The sequence below is a fragment of the Pristiophorus japonicus genome, chromosome 21 (genome assembly GCF_044704955.1).
Source record: "Pristiophorus japonicus isolate sPriJap1 chromosome 21, sPriJap1.hap1, whole genome shotgun sequence".
In the NCBI taxonomy this organism is placed as follows: domain Eukaryota; kingdom Metazoa; phylum Chordata; class Chondrichthyes; family Pristiophoridae; genus Pristiophorus; species Pristiophorus japonicus.
In genome coordinates, this window is record NC_091997.1 from 84,321,227 (window position 1) to 84,342,514 (window position 21,288).

Sequence of the window (21,288 nt, forward strand, 5' to 3'; positions counted from 1 at the left end):
ACAGTTGCAGCAAGACCTCCCTGCTTTTGTATTCCATCCCTCTCGCAATGAAGGCCAACATTCCATTCGCCTTCCTGATTACCTGCTGCACCTGCAAACTAACCTTTTGGGATTCATGCACAAGGACGCGAGGTGGGCACCGGAGGGACTGGAGTGCATCATCACGCCCGGCAACCAAATTTTAATTTGATTTTACGTTTTAAAGTTTAATTTGTTTTAATTGCCGGTGCTTTTAGTGTCCCCCTCTCCTTTTATAGGGGGCACTGGAAAAAGGAAAAATTTGATTTTAGTGCCCCAAAAAAAAAACACAAAAAAATAAATAAAAAAGGGGCCTTGTAAATGTCTTGTGTGTGTCATCCAGGTCGGGTGGCACGGATACATGTTTTATGTTTTTGCAGGTGAACTCCAAAAAGAGTTTCATGCACAAGGACGCGAGGTGGGCACCGGAGGGACTGGAGTGCATCATCACGCCCGGCAACCAAATTTTAATTTGATTTTACGTTTTAAAGTTTAATTTGTTTTAATTGCCGGTGCTTTTAGTGTCCCCCTCCGCTTTTATAGGGGGCACTGGAGGAAAAAATTTGATTTTAGTGCCCAAAAAAAAAACACAAAAAAGAAAAAAAAAAGGGGCCTTGTAAATGTCTGGTGTGTCATCCAGGTCGGGTGGCACCGATTAATGTTTTATGTTTTCCAGATAAACTCCAAAAAGAGTTTAATGCACAAGGACCCCCAGGTCCCTCTGCACCACAGCATGTTGTAATTTCTCCCCATTCAAATAATATTCCCTTTTACTGTTTTTTTTTTTTCCCCAAGGTGGATGACCTCACACTTTCCGACATTGTATTCCATCTGCCAAACCGTAGCCCATTCGCTTAACCTACCCAAATCTCCTTGCAGCCTCTCTAAGTCCTCTACACAACCCGCTTTCCCACTAATCTTAGTGTCATCTGCAAATTTTGTTGCACTACACTCTGTCCTCTCTTCTAGGTCATCTATGTATATTGTAAACAGTTGTGGTCCCAGCACTGATCCCTGTGGCACACCACTAACCACTGATTTCCAACTGGAAAAGGACCCATTTATCCCGACTCTCTGCTTTCTGTTCGCCAGCCAATTCTCGATCCATGCTAATACATTTCCTCTGACTCCGCGTACCTTTATCTTCTGCAGTAACCTTTTGTGTGGCACCTTATCGAATGCCTTTTGGAAATCTAAATACACCACATCCATCGGTACACCTCTATCCACCATGCTCGTTATATCCTCAAAGAATTCCAGTAAGTTAGTTAAACATGATTTCCCTTTCATGAATCCATGCTGCGTCTGCTTGATTGCACTATTCCTATCTAGATGTCCCGCTATTTCTTCTTTAATGATAGTTTGAAGCATTTTCCCCACTACAGATGTTAAACTAACCGGCCTATAGTTACCTGCCTTTTGCCTGCCACCTTTTTTAAACAGAGGCGTTACATTAGCTGCTTTCCAATCCGCTGGTACCTTCTCGGGCATTTTTTTTCCACCCTGATTACGGGTGTGCCGAACGGCCAATTTTTTTTGGTGTTGCACGCGGGCGGTCCATTTTTCAGCGCACCACTTTGGCTAATTTAGGCGAGTACCCTTTACTGGCAAAATATTGGTGAAAAAAACAGGTGCAAGGCTGGTCAATTTCTAGCCCTGTATATTTATTATAAAAAGAAAGGCTTGTATTAAAAAGCATCTTTCATGACCTCCGGATGTCCCAAATTACAGCCAATAAATACTTTTGAATCGTAGTCATTCTTGTAATGCAGGAAACGTGACAGCCAATTTGCACACTGCAAGCTCTCACATACAGGAATGAAATAAATGGCCATATCATCTGTTTTTAGATGTTGGTTATGGGAGAAATATTGACCAGAATTCCCCTAATTTTCTTTGAATAGTGTCACGGGATCCTTTATATCCACCCGAGGGGGCTCGATTCAATGTCTCATCCGAAAGACAGCACTTTGTATGTGAGAACTTGCAGTGTGCAAATTGGCTGTCACGTTTCCTGCATTACAAGAATGACTACGATTCAAAAGTATTTATTGGCTGTAATTTGGGACATCCGGAGGTCATGAAAGATGCTTTTTAATGCAAGCCTTTCTACTAAACTAGATCATGTGCTCGGTCTCTGGAGTGGAACTTTCACCCACGACCACCTGACTCCGAGGCAATAGTGTGAATCAAAGCTCAAAGTACTTATTTTGTGAATCATGTTCAATGTCTAAATATTTTCAAATTGAGATTTCTAGAAGTCTGAATCATAAATAGTCGAATATTTGGGTATATAAAGGTTGAAAGAATTCCTGATAACCTTTTGGGTCCCACATATTTTAATATTGCCTGTCAAAATCTAAAGATTTCAATCTTTATTTATGAAAAAACTTGTAGTATTAATGAATAGTGGTGTAACTAATCTCAATTAATTGTCACTTTAATAAGTATTAACCCCAATATCATCGCTTTTAATAGGTTTGACTATTCTCATTCCCTATCTGTTAACTACACGAAAAAAATGGTGTGGCTGTAAATTGCGTATCTTTATTGGAGGGAAGTTGGACAGTATTGATGAGGAGAAACGAGCGTAAGTTTTGTTTAAAACTACAATCTTTTGCACATTTAAATCATTTGCATATTGACACTCAGTGATGAGATATTTGCACTTCCGTTGTTTTTGGAACAGGAAAGGAATAGGCAGAAATTGATCACTAAAACCACTGAACTCCTCAGCAACAAGTGTACCAGAGTCCTCTTATGGTAGTGTGCACATCAAAATGTGTCCTCTTGTATATGCATGTATGTGTGTATATTTACATAGATCCATTTGGGTGTGCACATTGGCACTAAACGACTGAGTTTCTCCGTCATATGAAATTTGAAGTAACACAGAAGAAAGCCATTCAGCCCCTCATTGCCTGTGCCGGCTCTTTGAAAGAGCTATCCAATTAGTGCTGCTCTGCTCTTACCCTGGAGGGTCCCGTTCATTCATCACCCCTGTGCTCGCCGACATACATTAGCTCCCGGTCTGGCAACGCCTCAATTTAAAAAAAAAAAAATTCTCATCCTTGTTTTCAAATTTCTCCATGGAGTCACCCTTCCCTATATCTCTGTAACCTCCTCCATCTCTACAACCCTCCCAAGATATCTATGCTCCTCCAATTCTGGCCTCTTGCACATCCCCAATTTTAACCCCCCCACCTTTGGTGGCTATGTCTTCAGCTGCCTCGGCCCCAAGCTCTGGAATTCACTCCCTTAACCTCTCCTCCTTTAGACACTCTTTAAAACCTTTTGGTCACCTGTCTGAACATCTCCTTATGTGGCTCGGTATCAGATTCTGTTAATGCTTCTGTGAAGCGCCTTGGGATGCTTTTACTGTGTTAAAGATATCATATAAATGCAAGTTGTTAAGTAACTGATCCGTGGTGCCATCCTTTCCAAGGTTTTGACATCGTATGGTTCCCAGAATTGGACACAATACTCCAGCTGAGGCCAAACTGATTTATAAAGGTTTACCATAACTTCCTTTCTCTTGTATTCTATGCCTTACATTTAGGGTCATTTTAACCCAGCAGACAACTGATAGGATCGGATCAGCCCAATAGACTTGAATGGAAAGTAAAAGCAGGTGGACAATTTGATTCGGGTTACTCGCTGGGTAGATTAGGTTCAAATTACCCCCATTGTTTCAGTTGGTTGCTATTGAAATAGATATCCAGAATAGCTTGTTGCAACTTGCATGAAATTATGGAATTTTGATCAGTGAAGTAGTATATCAGCTTTCAGTGTGTTAGATCTCTTAATTTCCAATGAAATACGAACTCCGATGGTAGTTTTAACTTTTTAATACTGACAGAGAGTAACAAACTGCTGACTGATTGCCAGTTTCTTTGTCTTACTGAGACACATGGTCAAAATGGCTGTACTTTATACCTGGATCAATTTACAGAAAAGAACTCGCCTTCTTTGACCTTATTGGCTCAATTGAAAGTCTTTTAACGTTTTATTGGCTCGCTACCCAAGGTCCGAAAATGTCAAGTTGATTGATGAGTTAATGCAACATGCTGAGCAGCACGTAGTAGCTTTGACTTGGGGGTCTGTGAATTTTCACAGTCTGTCGAAATGAGCCTGTTTGAATACTCTATCAATCCCCCCTTTGATTCTTTCACAAACTGAATCATAAAACTTCAGGTATCACTGGTTAAACATTCTACAAAATAATTTCATACATGTTAATAGAGTTTCCTTCTAAAATTTGTTTGTGTTTCGCCACATGTCCGGACTAGTAGCTTCCACACAAATTTACACCAACCCGAGTTCCATCGTGGCCACAATGGAAGTCTGGTTTTAGTAGGTTAATTAACCTTATTCCAATTTAATCTAAATCAATATCTTCAACCAGTAAACCACCTTTCCTTAAGCATAACATAAACAAGCAATATAAAAGTAAAAGGTATTTACATGTAATTCCCTTGCTACCCTACTATTTCCCATTGGTGCAGAGGGTCGGCTAGTAAGAAGTAGGCCTATGCCTAGAATACCTACAATCAGTAAATTTATACATTTTCACAAAATGTAATTGTCCTTATTAGATTTCAGCTTCAGTTACGGGTGCTCGTTTAACGTGTGAAGCGTGGATCCAGGCTTTCTTTCCTTGGACTTTAACAGCTGCCTGGGTGGTCAATAACACTTGATAAGGTCCCTCCCACTTGGCACCCAAAGGTTCTTTATGCAACTTTTTCACATAGACCCAGACTCCCGGGATGATGTCGTGTCCTCCTTCAGGTGGATTACCCCAAGCTGCCGATACCTGTCGGGAAACAGAACTAATATCATTGGTTAAGTTCTGACAGTATGATAACAAAGTGTCACTCATTAAGTGAACATCAGCTTTCTGTAAATCGATAGTTCCTGGCAGCGACATGGGTCTTCCTGTTATAATTTCAAATGGGCTTAGACCTGTAGTTCTGTTCGGGGTTGCCCTAATGCTACATAGCACTATTGGTAGTGCCTGGGGCCATGGTGTTCCTTCTTGGTGATATTTGGCAAGCCGTTGTTTGAGTTCGATTCATTCGCTCTACTTGTCCTGATGATTGTGGATGATAAGGACAGTGTAAATCCCACGTAATGTTCAGTAACCTACAGACTTCTTGGCAGACAGCACCTGTGAAGTGTGTTCCCTGATCTGAGTCAATGCTACTCGGAACTCCCCATCGGGGAATGTAATCCTTACACAAGACCTTTGCAGTGTGATTTGCTGTGGCTCTTTTAGTTGGGACAGCTTCTACCCATCTAGAGGATCTGTCGACCATGACAAGAATGTTAGTGTATCCTTGGCATGAAGGAAGAGATATATAATCAACCTGCAGATGCTGGTTCGACAGGGCAGGGGGCCTCAGTTGAGGCATTACCGTGAGGGGGCTTGACCCATCCACCTCCACGGAGGTGTGTGGGGGGCCTGACCCATCCACCTCCATGGCACAAACCTGGTATTGCAGTACTTCCTGGAACGGTGCAGTGGTTCTAGGCCTTTTGGCTAAGAGCATTGGCGCAGAGTGATCCTTGATGTGTGCAAGGTGACCTCTGGCGTTTGTGATTTGACAAAGAATTGGAAAGATTGGCAACGAATAAAAAAAAAATAAATAAAAAAAATTACCGTGATGGCTCCAGAATTATTTTTCTGGCAGACCACACAGCGGTCTGTTACCAGCTGGGCATGTTTTTTAAATCCCCGACCCCACCAGCTTTTCTGGAACCGTGCCGTCATCTGTTGTGAGGCCAAGTGTCCCCACGAGTGGATCTGTTGGGCTAAAAAAGGCATAAGCCTTTTGTGGCGCGACTGGCTTGTCGGTAACTCTTTGTCTCCAGACACCATCTTCGCATAGCTTAATTCCTGCCTCAATCCATGTCCATTTTTCCTCTCTGGAGCACTCGCCTTGCATTGTTTGAAGGTCTCGTGTCAGAGTCCTGAGTGCTTTCAATCTGCACATCTGTGTTCTTCTGGAGGAACGCCCTGTGAGGCGGCATCTTTAACTGCCTGGTCGGCTAGGGCATTTCCCTGTGCTTCTGTGGTATTTTCCTTGGTATGGGCCTTACACTTCAGGATGGACACTTCCTGAGGTAATTGTATGGCCTCCAGTAAGTTTCGGACTTATTTTCCATTTTGGATAGGTGTACCAGCAGCAGTGAGGAATCCGCTTTTCCGCCATAACATACCAAAGTCGTGAGCGACTCCAAAAGCATAACGCGAATCTGTGTAGACATTAGCTGTCTGTCCTTCTGCTATTCGACATGCTTCTGACAGGGCCCGTAACTCGGCTTGTTGTGCTGACGTTCCTGAGGGTAAACATCCTTTTGCCACTACCTCATATAAGGTTGTAACTGCCCATCCTGCTTTTCTGGTACCATTGTCAACAAAGGAGGAACTATCTGTAAACAGGATGAGGTCTGGGTTGTGTAGAGGCTCCTCTGCTGCTAAGGCTGCTTCTTCTGTTTCTTTTAAAATCTCCACACAGTCATGCTCTTCACATTCTCCCCCTGTTGCTCCCTCGATTCTGACATCGGGAGCATAGTTGCGGGATTAACCGGGCTGGTCCGGACGATATGGAGATTAGGAGCTTCCAAAACTGCTGTCCAGCGGGTCCATCTTGCTGCCGTCACCTGAGACATTCTATTCATAGACAGCAAAGCTTGTATGGTGTGGGGACACTTGACAATCAGCTTTTGGTCGAGGACTAGACCCGCAGTGATCATTGCCGCTTGACATGTAGCTTCCATGGCCCTTAGGCAACTTCCCCATCCGAGGGCTACCGCATCCAGTTTTGCCGAATAATAGCCAATAGGTCTTTGCCGATCCCCATGTTCTTGTGTCAGTATAGCTGTCATATATCCTTCTTTCTCATGGACAAACAGGGTAAATGGCTTACCACTGTTGGGGATTCCCAGAGCCGGTGCCGAATACAAAGCCTTTTTCAAACTCAGGAAGGCCTCTTGCTGTTCTTTAGTGAGGGTGATGGCTTCTTTAGAGGCACGTTTCCCCTTTAAAATATCATTCAGTGGCTGAGCAAGCTGTGTGAAGGAGTCAATCCAATTTCTGTTAAAGTTACACAATCCCAAAAAAGACCTTAGTTCCTGAATAGTGGTGGGTTTTTTAGCAGCCCGAATGGCTGCAGTTCTATCCTGGGTAAGTTCTCGCTTTCCTTGTGAAATCTTTTGTCCCAGGTATACAACCTCTTCTTGGGATATTTGTGCTTTGTCGATGCTGGCTTTATGTCCTTTCAGCTGAAAGTGATCCAGCAAAGCTTGTAAATCTTGTTCATGCTGTTCTTCCGTGTTTGAAGCTAGCAGGATATCGTCTACATATTGGATGACTGTGGATGACAGGGGAGGTAATTCTCGCAAATGGCTTTGTAAAGCCATGTGGAATACCGTAGGGCTGTTGTGGAAACCCTGCAGTAACCGGGTCCAAGTATACTGTTGTCCTTGGACAGTGAAAGCAAACCAGTGTCGAACCTCCGGTGCCAGAGGCACCGACCAAAATCCGTTGGTCATATCTATAACCGAGAAATATTTATGTTCCGGTTTGAGGGCATTAAAAATGGTGGAGGGATCTGCGACCAAAGGAGCTTTTTGATCAATACACTGGTTAGCTTTCCTATAATCGACAGTCAAACGCCAAGTCTCATTAGATTTCTGTACCGGCCACACGGGGCTATTGGAAGAGCTATGCGTTTTAATAAGCACCCCTTGTTTCTCCAATTGCTGAATAACCGGTAAGATTCCCGCGATGGCAGTTGGACTGATGGGATACTGTTTAGTGCATGGAGGCTTGGTCCCTGTAAATTACGCAGGCTCCATCTGGAGTAGGCCATAATCGTTCTTATCTTTAGCCCATATAGGGTGTTCCTTCAATTCTTCTTTCTTCAGAGTTCTAATTGACCATGTCACCCGACCATCCTCGAAATGCAACGATGAATCTATTTGGATTAGAACGTCCATTCCCAAAAGGGGTTGATCTACTGGGCCTATCCAGACTGGCGTGATTAGTTCATGTGGACCCAGCCCTATAAGTACCGGTGTTGTCCTTTTAATTTCCATTTTATGGCCCCCAACTCCATAGACTGTACGTGCCCTACCATCCAACGGCAAAAAGTCTCCATATTGTAGGGATAAGCATGTTAATTCCGCCCCTGTCTCTAATTTTGCAGACTTTTGACTGAGAACTTTTTTAAAAAGAGGAGTCCTTACCTCTAGATATAGGTCCGATGTCCAAAATTCAGTTTCTTTCCTCAGCGATCCTGTTCGCAGCGCCAAAATTGTTAGATCTCTTAATTTCCAATGAAATACGAACTCCGATGGTAGTTTTAACTTTTTAATACTGGCAGAGAGTAACAAACTGCTGGCTGATTGCCAGTTTCTTTGTCTTACTGAGACACATGGTCAAAATGGCTGTACTTTATACCTGGATCAATTTACAGAAAAGAACTCGCCTTCTTTGACCTTATTGGCTCAATTGAAAGTCTTTTAACGTTTTGTTGGCTCGCTACCCAAGGTCCGAAAATGTCAAGTTAATTGATGAGTTAATGCAACATGCTGAGCAGCACGTAGTAGCTTTGACTTGGGGGTCTGTGAATTTTCACAGTCTGTCTAAATGAGCCTGTTTGAATACTCTATCACAGTGCTAGTGAAATTTATAGTGTTTTGTAATTCAGTTCTGCTGAATTTGCAGTAAAACCTCACATACTTCCTCTCCTGTGACATTCTGACCAGATCTCTCCCAATCCCATCATTTCCATTTTCATATCCCTTCCCCCACCAAATACTACCTGTTATGTATTTGACCCCTTGTAACCTGCATCACACCTGACCACCAGAGGGCCTACCTGTTGGGGTGCCAAGGGATCCCAGCATCCCTTGGGAGCACAGTATATAAGCAGGCCACCCACGAGGTACCTGCACTCTGGAATCTTAATAAAGGAGCTAAGGTCACACTTGCTCATTACACATAGTATTCAGTCTGACCAGTTATTATGAATGTATCAATTGGCGACGAGGTAACGAACAACCGCGCAAAAATGCAAAGAACGCTTGGCATCCTGGAGAAGTTCTCAGAGGGGGACGATTGGGAGGCCTTCGTGAAGAGACTCGACCAATACTTCGTGGCCATCAAGCTGGAAGGCGACGAGAACGTGACCAAACAAAGGGCGATCCTCCTAACTGTGGGGCAACAACCGACGGCCTCATGAAGAATCTCCTGGCCCCGGCAAAATCAACAGAGAAATCCTATGAAGAGCTGTGTACACTGGTCCGGGAGCACCTAAATCCTAAGGAAGGGGTTTTGATGGCGAGATATCGGTTCTACACATGTCAACGATCGGAGGGCCAGGAAGTGGCAAGCTACGTCGCCGAACTAAGGCGCCTTGCAAGACATTGTGAGTTTGAGGGATTCCTAGAACAAATGCTCAGACTTTTTCGTACTGGGCATCGGACATAAAACAATCCTTCGCAAACTGTTTACTGTAGAAACTCCGAATCTGAGTAAAGCCATAACGATAGCCCAGGCATTTATGTCCACCAGCGACAATGCCAAGCAGATTTCGCAGCTCAAAGAAGTTTAGGCCAGCACTGTGCATAAAGTAACGTCAGTTTTAAGCAGAAATGTACAGGGCAAAACTTACACGCCGGCTGCTGTGGCCCGACCTCAATTGACCCAGAGTCTGCCATCATCTGTTAATGCGAGGCAGTTAACACCCTGTTGGCGCTGCTTTAAGCACTAAGTGCAATGGCTGTAGAACAATGGGACACCTCCAACGAATGTGCAGGTGAGCTGAAAACTACCACGTTGCAGAGGAAGATGGATCCACAGTAGTTCAGACGGAAATGGAAACTCATACGGAGGAGGCCGAGGTGTACGGGCTACAGACGTTCACGACGAAATGCCTGCCGATAATGAAAGTTGAACTGAACAGTATTCCAGTGTCTATGGAGCTGGACACGGGGGCAAGTCAGTCCATAATGAGTAAAACGGCCTTCGACAGGCTGTGGGGAAAGAAGGCACACAGGCCCAAGCTCAACCTCATTCACACCAAACTAAGGACTTATACAAAGGAACTAATCCCTGTAATTGGCAGTGCTGAAGTCAAAATCTCTTACGATGGAGCAGTACATGAACTCCCGCTGTGGATTGTGCCAGGGGATGGCCCCCACGTTGTTTGGCAGAAGCTGGCTGGGGAAAATCCGCTGGAACTGGGACGACATCAGAGTGCTTTTGACTGTCGACACCAGTTCTAAGCAAGTTCCCTTCGTTATTCGAGCCAGGCATTGGAAGCTTCTTGGGGGTGAAAGTACAGATCCATTTGCTTCCCGGTTCACGACCCATCCACCACAAGGTTCGGGCGGTACCATACATGATGCATGAAAAAGTGGAAATCGAGCTGGACAGGCTGCAACGTGAAGGCATCATTGCGCCGGTGGAATTCAACAACTGGGCCAGTCTGATTGTTCCAGTACTCGAGGACGGTATGGTTAGAATTTGCAGGAACTAACGATTAACCATTTTTCACTGCAGGACCAGTACCCGCTACCCAAGGCAGACGACTTATTTGTGACCCTGGCTGGAGGGAAAGACGTTCACCAAGGTGGACCTGACCTTGGCCTACATGACGCAGGAGCTGGAGGAGTCTTCGAAAGGCCTTGCCTGCATCAACACGCACAAAGGTCTGTATCTACAACCAGTGCCCGTTCGGGATTTGGTCGGCCGCAGCGATCTTCCAGCGGAACATGGAGAGCCTGCTAAAGTCGGTTCCTTGCACAGTGGTCTTTCAGGACGACATATTGGTTATAGGTCGGGACACTATGGAGCACTTGAAGAACCTGGAGGAGGTTCTTAGTTTTTTTGGATCGCGTGGGGCTCAGGTTGAAACGCTCTGTTTTCCTGGCACAGGATGTCGAATTCTTAAGGAGAATCGCAGCAGACGACATCAGACCCACCGATGCCAAGACGGAGGCCATCAAGAACGCGCCGCAACCACAGAACGTGATGGAGCTGCGGTCGTTCCTGGGACTCCTTAACTACTTCGTTAATTTCCTACCTGCGTTAAGCACCCTGTTAGAACCCCTACATGTACTACTGCGCAAAGGAGACGACTGGATATGGGGGAATTCACAAGAGGCTGCCTTTAAGAAAGCCACAAATTTATTGTATTCTAACAAACTGCTTGTCCTGTATAACCCATGTAAATGATTGGTATTAGCTTGCGATGCTTCGTCATATGGGGTCGGGTGTGTGTGTTACAACAAGCTAATGAATCGGGAATTTTGCAACCAGTTGCGTATGCATCCAGGAGTTTGTCCAAGGCCGAAAGGGCCTACAGCATGGTTGAAAAAGAGGCTCTGGCGTGCATTTACGGGGTGAAAAAAATGTACCAGTACTTTTTGGCCTCAAGTTCGAGCTTGAAACTGACCACAAGCTGCACATATTGCTATTCTTGAAGAGCAAAGGGATTAATACCAATGCCTCTGCCCGCATCCAAAGATGGGCGCTCACGCTGTCGGCATACAACTATGTAATCCGCCACAGACCGGGCACAGAACTGCACAGATGCTCTGTCGGCTACCATTGCCCACCACTGGGGTGGAAATGGCACAGCCAGCGGACTTGCTTATGGTCATGGAGGCATTTGAGAACGAGAAATCCCCTGTTACGGCCCGTCAGATCAGGACCTGGACCAGCCAGGATCATTTACTGTCCCTAGTAAAAAAAAAAACTTTCCTCCATGGGAGCTGGTCCAGTGTCCCAGTGGAGTTGCAGGAAGCGATTAAGCCGTTCCACAGACATAAAGGTGAGCTGTCCCTGCAGGCGGACTGTCTCTTGTGGGGTAATCGCATAGTCTTGCCCAAGAAAGGCAGAGACACATTTATTTGCGAACTGCACAACACCCACCCAGGCATCGTGATGATGAAAGCCATAGCCAGATCCCACGTCTGTTGGCCTGACATTTAGTCATGTGTGCGCCAGTGCAACACTTATTCTCTCAATTGAGCAATGCACCCAGAGAGGCAACGCTAAGTTTCTGATCCTGGCCGTCCAAACCATGATCAAGGATCCATGTAGACTATGCGGGCCCATTCCTAGGCAAAATGTTTTTGGTTGTCGTGGACGCTTACTGAAAGTGGAATAATGTGTCTGTAAGCACATCCACGGCCACCATTGAAAGTCTACGAGATAAGTTTGCTACGCACGGCTTGCCTGATGTCCTAGTCAGTGACAATGGGCCGTGCTTCACCAGTGCTGAATTCAAAGAATTCATGACCCGCAACAGGATTCAACATGTCACATCTGCCCCGTTCAAGCCCGCATCCAACAGCCAGGCAGAACGGGCATTCAGACCATCAAGCAAAGCTTGAAATGTGTGTCGGAAGGCTCCCTGCAGACCCGGTTGTTCAGAGTACTGCTCAGCTACCGCACCAGACCCCACTTACTCACCGGGATTCTCCCAGCTGAGCTTCTCATGAAAAGGGAGCTTAAAACAAGGCTCTCGCTTGTCCACCCTGATCTACATGATCACGTGGAGGACGAGCGGCATCAACAAAGTGTGCACCATGACTGCAAATTTGTCACGCGATATTGAGATCAATGATCCTGTGTTTGTGCTCAATTATGGGCATGGCCCCAAATGGCTCGCTGGCACGGTCACAGCCAAAGAGGGGAGTAGGGTATTTCGGGTCAAACTGACCAATGGACAAACACACAGAAAACACTTGGACCAAATCAAATTGCGGTTCACCAACAGCTATGAACAACTTGAAGAGGACTCCACCAACTTTGACCTTCCAACACACACACAAGTGGCAACTGATATCACAGTTGACCACGAAACCAAACTCATCATCCCCAGCAGCCCGGCAAGGGAGTGCAAAGTCCCAAATCGTCTCCCCTTGTAAATAAGTATATTGTTGACTTCACGGGTGAGTGATGGTATGTATTTGACCCCTTGCATCACACCTGACCACCAGAGGGCCTACCTGTTGAGTCCCAAGGGATCCCAGCATCCCTTGGGAGCACAGTATATAAGCAGGCCACCCATGAGGTACCTGCACTCTGGAATCTTAATAAAGGAGCTAAGGTCACACTTGCTCATTACACGCTGTACTTGGTCTGACCATTTATTATGAGTGTAACACTACCGATGCCACATGTTCCCATTCTGCAAGACCCCACCATTGCACCTATATTGTGCCTCCTTTAGTGTTCCCCCATTTCCCTGGGTGGTCCCAGACTGTAGCTTCGGAATGCTCTTAAACCTCAGCACACCCCACTGCTTGCAGAGATCCACTCTGTGGTACAGAAAAATCCTATTCTCGGACTTTGACGCCGTGCCCATTTTACAGGTGTAATACGGGTGCCAAAGCATTAAATATGGCTGGAAGTGCACCTTCCACCATTTTGGTATAGGTATCAAGAGATGACCAGGGCCCATGCCTGAAATGGGCATTAGGCCAAACCAAACTGGTTTTCTCAGAATGCAGCCGCCATTCAAGAAAACCAGGTCTACATGCGGCCTAACCAGCCATCCTTGAAGGGACCACTGGATGCCGCCACCAAAAAGATGCATTTTTAAAAATGTTCACCTGAAACTGGAGCTAGGAGGTGCAGAGGTACCTCGCGGCCACATAGGCCCCAAATTCCAATGCTCTTCGCCGGTGAGCTGCATGGGGGCGGACTTCCAACAGGTGTCCGCAGTTCACCAGTCTGTGAATGAGGCCAGAAGCCCAGTGTTAGGTGGGCCTCCGGCCTACCTGTTTTGCGCAGGATCAATCCTTGCGCATAGTTTGCACCATCCTGCTGGTGCAAAGCAATTTCTAGGCCCCTTTGCCTCGGCCTCCCCCCTCTTTATTGCCTGTAGCCCAAACAAACCCCGATCGGCTTTGCTGCTCCACCTCGACTCTATGCTTGCAGTGAACCTCGTCATGGCACTTTTCTTTGCGACCCTGTCACTGGCCTCCACCCCTCCCCCTGGCTGCTTGTTGCCAGGGATATAATCCAGAAAATTAACGCACTCAAAGGCATTGGCCAAGAGAAGTGCCCGGTTACAAGAGATGTGGCATACTTGTCGCACCTTTTGGCTAACTCTATAGAATTTCAAGAAACTGCATTAGAGAATGAGTGACCTAGTGACTCAGCAAGTTGGTAACTTAACTCGGAAATCGGGGAGGTTCCATCAATAATTCAAGATCTGTCCTAAGTTGGCTGATATTAGCAGCAAGACTAATATAATTGGCCTTGGGTTAGCAAGGAGAAAATCTGCCAGGGTTTCTGCCTCGAGTCTCTAGTTACTCCTGTTGGAAGTGCAGATATTGGTTAACGATGGGAGCCAGCATAGTTGTGATGTGTGCCAGAATCAGTAAGCCTCCTAACACTCACTGTCAAGGATCGCACATGAATAATACGCACTTGAGTGTGGTACTAGAGGGCAACCAGCAAGAAGTCAAAAATCTGAGGAGAGAAGAAAGTTGATGAGAAAAAACTACTGGTGTATGATGTCTACATGTGCACCTGTAATTATTCCTTCACATGGGCAAATGATAATCACCCTTATGATGTGACATTCCCTTGGGCATTTTGCTTAACACAAGTGAGCTGCAGAATGCCAGCAAGGCAGCATCAGGTGTTTGAGACTTTGCAATTTGACTTTGTTTGGATGCTGTATAGATCTTCAAAGCAATGATTTAGGAAAACGAGAGCCATGTTACTTTTGTTTCAACTATAAAATAGAAGAGATTTGAAGGTCAAGCTTCAAATTAACTGCAACTTTTTTGAATAGGTTAGGCCTTAGAGACATTATTAGTATCTAAGGCTAGCTTGTCAAGGCATGTGACATTTACCAACGAACTCTGTTGTGTTAAAGTGCTTTTTCCAAAGGATGCCAACAGAGTAATCAACATTGCAATTGTTTCAGTCGTGCATTATTTGTTGCTGTATTTTGCTTAACCCACTTGTTTTCAAGCATTTCAGCATAGAGCACGCATTAATACACCCCACACACAATTGAGAACCCCGTTCCAGCTTCTGAAAGACAAGTTTCAGTTGCCCAAAGAAAATCACTACTGTCAAGGCAGCAAATGTCTTTGTTGCTAAAAGTACAGGATGGAAGTAATATATTAGTAAATCAATGAATACAGAAAAATCACGAAAATATAGGATTCTTGCGACTGCTCACAGTACATGGTCGCCCTAAGCAGAGATGTACAGAAATCTGACCACTGGGATTGCCTTGCAGATCCTAGTTTGAAAACCTACAGTCTAACTGAAGGACACATGAAACTTTCAACAACTAGCACTCTTAGCACCTTCAATTTGGAAGATTGTTTTAAGGCACTTTACATAGGAGAAAATAAGCCTTTAAGGGAGGGTTACTCTAGGTGACCAAATGCTTGGTTAAAGAGAGATATTTTGAAGAGGCTTTTTTAAAGGAGGGGAGCAAGGTAGAGAAATGGAAAGGTTTCAAAAGGGAGCTCCAAAGAGCAGTGCTGAGGCATCAAAGGCTCTACCAGCAAAGGTGGAGCTGAGTGAGGGGAAATGCACGGGAGGCTAGAGTCAGGACAAGAGGGGGCTTCAGGCTGGAGAAGGTTGTAGATGAAAGATGGGGCAGTGCCCTGAAGGATCTTAAATTTGATCCACTGTAAGTCAATGACGATGAGCAAGTGAGGCTCAGTGTAGTATAAGATGTAGGTGGCAGAGTTTTGTCCGAGGTGAAGTTAGGAGGTTGGAGACAACAAGAGCACCTTTGGAGAATGCAAGTCTAGAAGTGAAGAAAGTATGGATAAGGGGGTCTGACGGTAGTGGGGTTAAATTAGGGATGGAGGTGAGCAATGTTGCACAGTTTGAAGTAAGTGTTCTAGATAATGGATAGAATATGGGGCTTCAAGCTCATCTCTGGGTTAAACAGAATGTTGATGCATGCCGTCAGCAGCCATGGGGTGGGTGCAGTGGATATCCAGGATAGAGTTTTTAGCAGGAATTAAAAACAATGGCCTTTGTCTTCCTGATGTTCAGTTGTCGGAATTTCTGGCTTGTGTATGACTTCATGTCGGGCAGTCTGGCTGCATAGTCCTGAGGTCAAGGGAAGTGTGGTGGAGAGGTGGAGATTAGCAGCAACATATGGAAGCTGACCTGTGTTTAAGGATGAATCCCTGGGATTTGCAGGGGTAATTGTGCTAGTGGAGAAGTCATTGCTGGAAACATGCTTACTGCATTGTAGAGTGGACCCATGCACGGGCACTCCCACTGAGATCATGGGGAAGGATAGTAAAGATGACCATGGCAGACTCTGCAGAGGGGTCAAGGTGGGATGAAGTATCAGGGTTGCAGTGACGGCAACCATCATTAGTGCCTTTAAACAATGTGGACGCTGTGCTCTGAGCAGACGAAAGAAAGACTTGGATTTATATAGCACCTTTCACGACCACCGTCTCAAAGCGCTTTGCAGCTAATGAAGTACTTTTGGAGTGTAGTCACTTGTAAAGTAGGAAACAGAGTAAATAGGTGAGCATGCATCTGGGAGGCAACAACATGTTTAAGACGGACAAGAGCATTGGAGAGGGGATGATAGGTTAAAAATAAGATTTTTAATTGTGGTTTTGAAAGGCCAAGAGACAGTGCCTGGATAGAGGCACTAAAAGCAGCTGTGTGGTTGATGTTTAAGACAAATCTATGAACACCTAAGCTTTGGCGGTGAGGGTGGAATAAGTGATGGAATTGGATGTGAAGAGGCAATTTGTTACTGTTAAAAGATGGATAGTTGTGCTGCCAAACAACACAAATGCTTGACCACTCCTTAAAATATTTGCCTTGCTTTGAAACAGAGCACTAGGTAAGGCATATATGTATGTGGAATCTGCTGATCATCCATCATTTCTTTAGTGGATGAGGGATTCTTGGCAGATTGACCAGTATCCGCTTGGGATCTAGATGTGTTATCCTGGAACATGGCGTGGCTCTGGTGATGCACGCTCTCGTGTATTTGCCAGGTTACAGGGTTAGTAATCGGAAAATAATCTTTACATCAACAAAATGAGAACTTACATTTTCACTACTTTTGAATACAGCAAAATTCAAGCGGTTTAATCTGCTTATAAATGAGCATTCCTGTGCTAATTTACAAACCCGAACTTCTGTGTTCATGTTCATTGGTGGTATTCATTCTTATCTGTGCACGTGATCCCATTTCCACAGTTCCTCAGTTCACATGTAACTTACCTCGGGGAAATCTCCAAGTGTTTTGATTAAAAATGTGCAGTGATCTGTTGCAAACAACGTTTTATGGATCAGTAAATTTTCTGTGACTATTGCCCTCTTCACCAGATACTACAATGTATATAAGGTTTCCTGTCACTTTGCCAGCAACTCCCTCCTGCCTGTCTTTACACATTGATTTAAAAAAAATCAGCTTTGCATTAAAATTTCCAGTTGATTTATATTGTCAAATAAATAGGGAAGCGATTTAGCAGTGGGGTTGTGGGGAATTTACAGAGGAGGCAATGTAGGAAGAAATATCAAGAGGTCCTGGAAATTGTATTTCAGGTAGCAAATCTGATTTTAAAAAAGTGGTTAGAAGGGAGGAAATAGAGTAGAAGTCAAGGTAAGTTTCTCAAGTGTAGTTGTTCACTGTGCACATCAATGATTTGGATAGAGGGCAGGATGGGTGATGTCAAAATTTGCAAACTATGCTAAAATAGGAACAAAGGGAGTTGCAAGGAGATATTGGCAAGGTGGTGGAATTGGCTACAAAGTGGGAGATGCAATTCGATGTCTGTAAATTTGTGGTGGTACATTTTGGTTAAAATAAATAAAAGTAATTTACTTTGGGTGATGTGAAAGCAGAGGAATTTGGGGTTCAAGTTGATATTAAAAGCAGCACCTCCTGTGCAAAAGTCATAAGAGCTAATGAATACTTGCTTTTATGGATATAGAATATAAACATTGATATAACGGCAAATCTATATAAGTAAGACCACAGTTGGGATACAATGCAATTTTGAGCCCTGCACTACAGAAAGGAATGAGCACAGATTCACTAATGGGCATATGGGATTAGGATTACTGCTCATGTGGAAGATAAACACCAACACTGGTTGAGTTGAACAGCCTGCCCCTGTGTTATAATTTATATGAAAGACAAATGTGGCAGTGTTTAAAGCAGTAACCATTTGATCATGTTTCATTCCTCTTCTGTACAGAATGGCTGCACTTCTAGGTAAATTCAGGATTCAGTGCGCTGACATCAAGGTCATCGGAGACATTAACATGAAACCAAGCAAAGAGAGGTATGCAGAGTCTGGTTTCTTCAATAACTTGTAAGTGTAAAATGGATATTTCTGTGTGTTGCCGACAACCTGCAGCAGCACAGCTTTTATGGATATAGAATATAAAAATTTATATAATGGCAAATCTATACAAATAAGTCCACATTTGGGGCACAATGTAATTTTGAGCCTCGCACTATAGGTCGATGTGTGCAAATCGTGGATGGCTGGCATCTCGGTTCTTGTCAGAAATACCCCCACATTGGGCTCAAGTTTTAGCCTGAGTTGCTCCTATTTTTTTTTGGAGCATCTTAGAAATTGCAATTCTCAGCATTTAGTTTGCTCCAGTTCTAGTGAGTTAGAATAGTTCCATTTAGAACAGGTTTTTTTTCCAAGAGGGGCCGTGTCCAGCCACTTACACCTGTTTTGCAAGTTTAGGCAGCGATAACTCCAAACTAACTTAGAATGGAGTAAGTGTAGATTTTTGTACGCTCAGAAAAACCTTGCCTACACTTTAGAAATTAGGCGCCAGGGATTGAGAGGTGGGGGATGGGGGGGGTGGGGGGGGGAAGGGAGGGAAGTTTACAAGCATTAAACACTTTTTTCTCTCTCTCAAATAAAGAGCCATCATCAATAATAAATGATAAATAAATCAACCAATAAGTCAATCACTAATGTTTTGAAAATTATGACATCATCCCATACCATAACTATTTTTTGACATCATAAATTTGCTAATTAACTTGACATGCCTAATCACAACCGACTATCTCAGCCAGTTCCTCCGAATGTACGTCTTAGATTACAAGTTTACTGCTTCATGCATTGCTAAATCAGACGTGCTTCAGAACTGCCCCTCCTTTACCATATTGATTGCTTTTACAGAATCCTAGGTAAACTGACACAAATCTACACGCAACAGGTAGGTGGACATAAAAGCTGTATAAAGTACTTTAAAACATCCAGTAACACAGGATCTTTACACCCTCAAGTGATTTTTGTATAGTTTATCAAATTATTTGAAGCTGTCTGCACAACAATACATTTTTAGCTTTGTCATTGTAAACCCACAAATGGCTGAGCCATTGTGAGAAAGCTTATTGTAATTGCTTCTTCAGAAATTAATGCAAAAATATACAACTCCATGGGGTGGGGGAGAACAGACACATGCTTAGGAACAAGCCCATCCCTTTTTAAATAATCTCAACCCCAGAAACCCAGCTTTTCCCCATACCCTTCAATCATTTTCTCTCCAGAAACTTACCTTAAACTCATTTATATTATTATTCTCTTGCGCTCTCTCCCTCTCTCAACTTCTTCCACAACATCATTACTCTTTGTGTAAATAAATGCTCACTGACTTCCCTTCTTGTTCCATGATACAATAATAAGGCATAGATTCATGATGGTGTGGGCTTGATGATTCAAATGGCCCTTTCTCATTCCAGACTTTGTTCTTTATAGTACTCCTGGCTGAACGTGGCAGGCACAGTTCCCGCAGGTCGCGGCGGGGAGCCCATTCAGCCAGGGCTAGGGACGCCGTGCTTCAGGCCCCTCACACACAGCCTGCACAGATTCGGGAGCGAGGAGCTACTGCACATGCGCGCACACTCCAGCGCACAAGCGCAGTGCTGTCGGCACTAAATGTGCTGCTGTGAGCTAGCCCCCCCCCCCCCCCCGGCAGATCTTCGGTGCCACGCTTTGTCCCCCCGTTCTCCCCCCCCCCCCCCCCCACAACTTCTGGTACGCCGCGTCGACCTGGTACGGGCCCGAGAAAGATTGCAGAATACCGAGGTAGGCTTTAGGTGCACTTTTTGTTCCAGGAAACAGGCGAGCCTCTCTGAGGTACACCGTTCTAAAGGAGGGCCGAAACTTGAGCCCATTGACTCCATACACTTGAGGTCACCCAAAACTCTGCTGCCCTTGTCCTAACTCGCACCAAGTCCCATTCATTCATCATCCCTGTGCTCGCTGACCTATATTGGTTCCCGGTTAAACAATGCCTCTATTTGTAAAATTCTCATCCATGTTTTCAAAAGTCTTCATGACCTCACTCCTCCCCATCTCTGTAATCTTCTCCAGCCCCACTGCCTTCTGATATCTGCGCTCATCTTGGGCATCCCCGCCTTTAATCGCTGTACCATTGGCAGTCATGCCTTCAGCTGCCAAGGTCCTAAGCTCTGGAATTCCCTCCCTCGACCGCTCCGTGTCTCTACCTCACCTCTTTTTAGTTACTCCTTAAATCATACCTCTTTAACCAACTATTGGTCATCTGCCCATATATCTCCTTATGTGGCTCAGTGTCAAATCTTGTCCATCATCATCATAGGCAGTCTCTCGGAATCGAGGAAGACTTGCTTCCACGCTTAGCATGAGTTCTTAGGTGGCTGAACAGTCCAATACGAGAAGCACAGTCTCTGTCACAGGTAGACAGATGGTTGAAGGAAAGGGTGGGCGGGGAATCTGGTTTGCCGCACGCTCTTTCCGCTGCCTGTGCTTGATTTCTGCATGCTCTCGGCGATGAGACTCGAGTTGCTCAGCGCCCTCCCAGATGCACTTCCTCCACTTGGGGTGGTCTTTGGCCAGGGACACCAGGTGTCAGTGGGGATGTCACGTTTTATCAGGGAGGTTTTGAGGGTATCCTTGTAACGTTTCCGCTGCCCATCTTTGGCTCGTTTGCCGTGGACGAGTTCCGAGTAGAGCGCTTGCTTTGGGATCTCGTGTCTGGCATGCAAACTATGTGGCCTGCCCAGCGAAGCTGATCGAGTGTGGCCAGTGCTTCAATGCTGGGGATGTTAGCCTGGATGAGGACGCTAATGTCGGTGCGCCTGACCTCCCAGGGGATTTGTAGGATCTTGCGGAGACATTGTTGGTGGTATTTCTCCAACGGCTTGAGGTGTCGACTGTACATGGTCCATGTCTCTGAGCCACACAGTATTACTACAGCCCTGTAGACCATGAGCT

General features: G+C 45.0%; 1 protein-coding gene across 5 annotated transcripts in view; it reads left to right on the forward strand.

Annotated features, from left to right (window-relative positions):
* slc12a1 (solute carrier family 12 member 1) overlaps window positions 1–21,288 on the forward strand; it is a 111,192-nt gene that overhangs the window by 86,961 nt on the left and 2,943 nt on the right. For all 5 annotated transcript variants that reach the window (XM_070865150.1, XM_070865146.1, XM_070865147.1 and 2 more), the window contains 2 exons: window positions 2,497–2,608; window positions 18,259–18,345. In XM_070865150.1, the coding sequence (XP_070721251.1) occupies window positions 2,497–2,608; window positions 18,259–18,345 (199 nt within the window). The remainder of the gene's footprint in view (window positions 1–2,496; window positions 2,609–18,258; window positions 18,346–21,288) is intronic.